The sequence below is a fragment of the Tribolium madens genome, unplaced genomic scaffold (genome assembly GCF_015345945.1).
Source record: "Tribolium madens isolate multiple individuals breed KSU strain unplaced genomic scaffold, Tmad_KSU_1.1 Scaffold_7;HRSCAF=85;Tcas5.2_LG10, whole genome shotgun sequence".
In the NCBI taxonomy this organism is placed as follows: Eukaryota; Metazoa; Arthropoda; class Insecta; order Coleoptera; family Tenebrionidae; genus Tribolium; species Tribolium madens.
In genome coordinates, this window is record NW_025401050.1 from 11345517 (window position 1) to 11352215 (window position 6699).

At 32.2% G+C, this 6699-nt stretch overlaps 1 protein-coding gene across 1 annotated transcript in view; it reads left to right on the forward strand.

Moving 5' to 3' along the window:
* The first annotated feature begins 349 nt into the window (after positions 1-349).
* Positions 350-6699, forward strand: part of LOC123009630 — a 21438-nt gene continuing 15088 nt past the window's right edge. Inside the window, exons 1-3 of the mRNA XM_044406069.1 lie at positions 350-671; positions 1044-1217; positions 4800-5906. Of these exons, the coding sequence (XP_044262004.1) occupies positions 548-671; positions 1044-1217; positions 4800-5906 (1405 nt within the window). The 5' untranslated portion in view covers positions 350-547. The remainder of the gene's footprint in view (positions 672-1043; positions 1218-4799; positions 5907-6699) is intronic.

The window sequence follows — 6699 nt, forward strand, 5'->3', positions numbered from 1 at the left end:
AACAAAACAAAATTTTGCTCTTAAAATAAGATCATTTTTTATATTACTTTAATTTATATTACTTAATTATTATTTTTTGGAAACATTCTATTTAAAATATTTTGTTATCGAAACTGTCCAATTTTTAACTTAATCGGAAATTTGTGCAAAATATGCATTTTTTATTTGGCTTATTTTAATCGAAAAACCTTAGATATGCATAGAAACTTAATAACAAATATGCATTTTGCATATAATAAGCGTTTTATTCATAATAAAAATCCCCCTTGAGTCCGTCTCTGGGTCAGGTAGTACGCACCGTTTGTCGTCCCCCTTCCACCTTTTCCGTACTCTACCATTGAGTGTAAATCCGACTTTGAAGGCATCCACGGTGTCCGTCAGTACCAGCAGACACCCATCGAGTGGTACCATCGGTCACGTGGTCAATTTAACCCATGAATAGAGTCCATTGTTTCCGGGTGGTGCAAGTCCGGAGTTTTGGTGGTGCAGTTTTCCGGTGTTAAAAATCGAGTTCGAGGTACCGTTGCGTGGCGTGAATGACTTCAAAATGGAAGATGTGGCGTTCAACGAGTGGCCGGATTTCGGCTCCGGGGCCAACTCCTGGTTGCCAGCTTACGGATTTCAAACACCAACAGCGCTTTTGGATCGAGACGACTTCATAGGAAATCCAGGTGCGAGATTTTTCAAGGTTACGGAAAAGTACTTTTTATTATATTTTGTTGAATAACTGTACTTTACGCTACGGAAAGGTCAACACTTAAAAGTAAATAAGTGTAACAATTTCTTGCGTCATTGTTGCCACCCTAAATTCAAGCATTGTGGCCAACCCCGCAACAGTTGTTGTTGTTGTTATTAGCATAGAATTATAGAAAACGTCCCACTTGATGTCACACTACACTCAAACCTAGTTTCGAGTCTTCGTTTCGCTTCGGTTTAGAAGGAATGCCAATTATGACGATTTCAAAGGAGGAAACCTTGTTGCATTCCAATGCCAGAGTTATTGATTCGATTAAAAATGTTCCGTAAATGTGTGATTGTTTCAGATGCGGAGTATTTTTTGCATGGAACATCGACGCCCTGTTTGTACCTGGAGACCATCCACGAGGAGACTTCCGATGATTTGAGATCGGATAGTGATATTTCGACGAGAGAATCACCACTTGGATGGTTTGCGAGTGATTCAGAGACGGATTCAGTGATTTGTATGGATACGAATAGTGAGTGAAATTATGTAAAAAGAACCGTTGTTTCATTTTATATGCTTCGTTTGGTAATTTGAAACTTTCTACTCGGTTTAACACAAAGCTGTTCCTTGTTTCGAAATTTTCATATTAATGATGGGTTTCAAAAAAACTTGAAAATTTTGTTTCGTTTAAGTAAAATAATATTTTATGAAATTATGAAACTTTATAGTCATTCCATAACAAACAATTAATTGTAACTTTATCTCTTTCTTTCAACCATTGTTAAATCATATCAAGGTTGATTACGGGAAAAGCTACTTACAAATACAGGGTGTTTCATTTTTATTGTTACAAATTTAAACAGCTGATAGAATATTCAATTTTAAGATAAAAGGTTCCGATGAACATGTATTGAAAAATACTATACCAGGTGAAAAAAAAGTATGGAACTAAACGTTTTTTGCTTAAACTATTTATTTTTTGAAAAACTCATTGATGAGTGACGTTTAAACAAGAATAAAATTTTTCGAAATTTCTACAAAAAATTTAATTTTTTAAAATTTACTATAAACTTACTCTTTTCGAGTAAAATCTTTTTAATATTCATGTTACACTTGTTTTCTTGTGTTTTTTACCGAAAAAAAATGGTCAAACTTAGTCAAAACTCATACTATTTTTGCTTTTTTGAACGTTTTAGCATAAAAACTCAAATTTTGAATAAGACTTTATCGAGACAAAATAAAAAACCACGAAATTAAATCGAAAATGATGTTATTTTTCACTTTCTCTCAGGAATGCATTTTTTTGCAAAATTTTGTTCAAACGGGTCTAAAAATTGATAAAAATTGTGCCATTTTTGCTTTTTTAAGCAGTTAAATACATTTTTTAGGTAATAAACTGAGTTTTTTCGCTAAAACAGATCAAAACTTACCAAATTAGGTCGACAATGATAATATATTGTTGCCATTTTAATTATCCTTGAACCTTTTTAGTATAAAATTTTGTTCAAAAAGGTCCTAAAATTACCAAATTAGATCGATAATTATGCTATTTTTGACATTTTCGAGAGTAAAAACATGTTTTTCAGCTAAAAACTTTTTTTTCGCAAATAAGCCACAAAATCACTAGACTAGATTCAAATTACTGTTCTATTTTGGTCTGTTTTATTGGATTTATTTTGGTGATCTAAAAATCTACTCTTTTTCGAAAAAAATTATTCACAAGCAAAAAAAACACCAAGTTAGTGCATTTTTAAAGTGTCTTTGAGTTAAAAGCTGTTTTTGCAAAATTTTAGTAAAAAAATGACTAAATTTGGTCGAAAATAACATTATTTTTGACTTTTTAAGTTAAAAATGCGGAGTACTCTCCTAATTAGATAGGAAATGGCGTTTTTTGCTAATTTTTGAACAAAAATCTTAATTGTTTTTTATCAAAGCATGCCCAAAAATAAATAGGCAAAAAATTGTATTATTATTTTGGGCCAAAACTGATTTTTTTCACAATATTTTGCTAAAATAAATTAGCGGTCGAAAACGAAATTATTTTTGCCTTTTTCAAGTAAAATATCATCCAAATGGGTCAAAAAATTAGCAAATTAAGATGAAAATGGGGGTTAGAATAAAACCCAAAACCAAAAGTTTTGCCACTTTTAGCAACAAAATTTTTAATTCCATAGTTTTTTACAAAAAAGAGTTTTTTTCAACCCTTTCAGAGGGTGTAGCTTCTTTGCAAAACATGTTTTGATACATGTTTATAGGAAACTTTTGTCTTAAAATTGAATATTCTTTTACCTGTTCGAATATGTAACAATAAAAACGGAACACACTGTATATTAATCAACACTAATCATTTATGCAAAGAAATTTAAACTCAAGTATTAATCACCGTAAATATTTGTTTATTTCGTATCAATGAAATGGAAATGTAGGTGGCACTACTTACTAATCTTGAACGGGTTTTTTCCCCGAATTCGCATAATTATTACAAACTTTTATGAAAAGAATTGCAAAAACTTTGTCACAAATATACGTTCCCACAGGACGCAACAATGACAATAATTTCTTCACTTAATTGAATATTTTGTTGACTAATTAAATTTAATTTGAATAATAATTATGGGAATAGATTTTATTGTGTCTTATGTAACGATGTATAGTCAAAACTATGAATAATGTCTGTCTCAAATTATAAGGAATATCTTTAGTTACGTGTTTCCATAGTAATGTTTATAAACATAAGAATATTCAGACATGTTTTTCTATGGTAACTACAGATAAATAAAGCAGAAATACAGGGTGTTAAAAAAAGATTGTAAAATATTTAAGGACCAAAACAAACAAAAAAGTCTTAATAAACAAATAAGGGTTTTGTAGATATCGAATATGATTTTTTTTTACTAGAAGCTTCTACAGGGTGTTCGTTTTTCGAGCTCCACCATGGGGATCTCAGTTATTATAAAAGATACGAGGTTGGTTAAATTAGGGCAAAGTTGCATTTTTATGCTGAACAATAATCAGAAAGAGAATTTAATGTGTCATTTTTAGTTTTTGAATTATTGAAAAAAAAAACGAAAATTTGTATTTTTCGATTTTATTATTTCAAGCGAAAATTAAAGACTTACACGTTTTTAACTAGGACGGTTTTAAGGCACTTTCTTACAAGAAATCTAAATCTGTCATCATATTTTCCAAAGCGCTTTTGATATCAGTGTTACAACACTCAACTTTGGATTTTCTTATGGACGCCATATTTGATTTTTGTATTTTGGAAACGTCTTTTTGTTCCTGATGTATCACACGATATGATCAAATTTTACATGCTAATCAAAATTAAGAAAAAGCATTTTTGCGAAGAGTGCTTTGGAAAAAATACCAACAATTTTAATAACAATAATAACAGCAATTTTAATTTTTAACAAACTAGATTTTGACAGTTCAGTTGTATTTGAATCTGGAAGTCTCATTTTAGTCAAGCTTAAATTTAAAAAGTAAGGTTTTGAAATAGGAATAACGTGATAAACTAGAATTTATTCTTCGCAAAACAAAAGAACATAAAGTTGTAACCTTTTACCGTTTTTTAAAATTTAGTTTGTTTATTAAAATTGTTGGCATTTTGTTCCACAGCACTCTTCTCAAAATCGTACAAACTTTTTTTAACACCCTGTATACAATTGTATAAATGGAAAATTGTTTTTTTGTTGTTGTTGCCGGTTTGTTTATACAGGGTGTGTCAGAACTCGCGCTAAGATATCAGGAACATGGAAAAAATTTTGTCAACAAATTTGATCTTTATTTTTTGACATTTGACATTTTTTTATATCTATTTAATGATACAAAAAAAACTTGGTAAATTATTTTTCCGAACATTTTTTCCATGTTCCTGGTATCGAGTTCTGGTGCATCCTGTATACATACATTTCCATTACTATGGTTACCAATTTTCATGTCTTATAATTTTATTTTGTTACTAAGCAACGTATTATAATTCCAGCCGACTTTGATTTTTTAATTTTTAAAGCATTTTTTCTTGAGTTGCAATAAAAGCAGTTTTATTCGTTTCAACTTTCATTGTTGACGTAATCGAGGTCGCATTTCTACAAATTTTTTATGTGTGTAGATGATACCGATTGTGAGTCGGAGCGCGAGCTAGCATGTCCTATAAAACGTCGTCGCCAGGAAGTGGTCCTCCCCTCCGAAGAAGACTACCAATCCCTGAGCCGTTCAAGTAGTCTCCTCCAATTCGAAACGTTAGAAAAACAATGCCAAGAAACGTCGAGCAGTTCGCCGAGCATCTTCAGCGTGGAGAGCTACACCAAAGCGGGGAAAACACCAGGTGGTGGTGGTTCGGAAAGCGGTGACAGTGACACCACTCTCGTGTCGAAATCCTGCAGTTTGGATAATTTATCAAAAAGTCCCTCGAAGAAGATTTCGGCGGAGAATCTGAGCGAGGATAGCGGCTACAGCGATCACATGCTGAAGAAGAGCTCCAGGTCTCGCTTTTCCGCTTATGACTATTGCGATTTCGGTAAAATCGGAGGGAAGTTCGGTGCGAGTTGTCAGAATCTGAATCTGGTGGTTGGCGAGTGGGTAAATTTAGAAAAGGAATGCGAGGTTAAATTTAGATCGACGTCGGCGAGTGAACCGAACCTGGTGCAAGATGATGATCATTCTCTACGGCGGAGTGGTGATGTGGTGTTGAGTGTACCCAAAGACTTGGATTTAGTGGGCTTGGAAGATGCAACGAAGAAGACGTCCATAGCGGCGAAAAATTGGGATTTGGGGGATTTTGCGAAGAAAATCAACGAAATGGCGAATTTTAAACGTGAGGGAAGTTACAGTGAAGCGATGCGAAATCGTGTTGATCTCAGCGACGATGAGACGAGTCTTTGTTACAAGAAGAAAATCCCGAAAAGCACCATTGGCGAGTTTGATAAGAAAGTCCTTCAAGTTATCTCGGAGAGTATCCACAGTATTGCCGATGCTCATTTGAGTGACATTTATGATACGCCACCTCCGATTCAACAAAGTAGCAAAAGGAATGTTGTTAGTACTCCGAATTTGGTGATGAATGTGCTAGAGCAGGAGAGGTTTATTGGAATGATTGAAGAGGAAAGGAGAAAGTCGGTGCAAGATTTGCCAAGGAAGAGTTCTTTAGCTAATCATAGTACTAGTACTAGTTGTGTGTCGGAGGACGTGGAGGAGAAGACACTCAATTATGAATCAGGTATTTTTAGATTTAGTACCAGTAAAGACTGGAAAAAACTCGACTTTTTCGATTGATTCTTTTGGCAAGTTGGTTTAAATGACGGGCAAAAATAGAGTTTTAGTTTTGTATCGGTCATTAATTAAAATTAGAAAAGAAAAAAGTGTTTTTTAGCGCCTCCACCATTTTGTAAAAAATTCTCAAATTCAATGTGTAATGCAGTATTTTTTTTCTATTTTGTTTTATTACTTTAATGAAAATTTCTGTTTGAACGAAATTTCATTTAGTGATGAGGGGCCGTTTACTTGGAAAAAATGTGCACAACCAATTCCAAAAAAAATCCACCAAAATTCTAGTAATTCCAAAATAATTTCACCAAAATTCGAATAATACGTTGTAGTATCATTGTTTTCCAATTAATTTCCATAATTCTAAACTAATACTTGTAATTACAAATTATTTCCGATAGTTCTAAGAAATTCAAAGTTGTCACCGATATTTCCAAAAATAATTTCAGTACTTTTAAAAATATCAGTAATTCACAAATAATTCCAAGCAATTTTGATTAAATTCCAAAAATTTGTAAAATAATTCTAAAGTTAAAGCCGTTTGGAAAAAATGTGCACAACTAATTCCAGAAAAATTCTATCGTAATTCCAAAAAAATCTAGCGAAATTCCAGTAATCCCAAAATAATTCCTCTAATCATTATTTTCCAATTAATTCTTATAATTCCAAATTAATTCCTGTAATTGCAACTTAAATTTCGTAATTCTAAAATAATTCTTGTAATTACAAATTAATTTCGATAATTT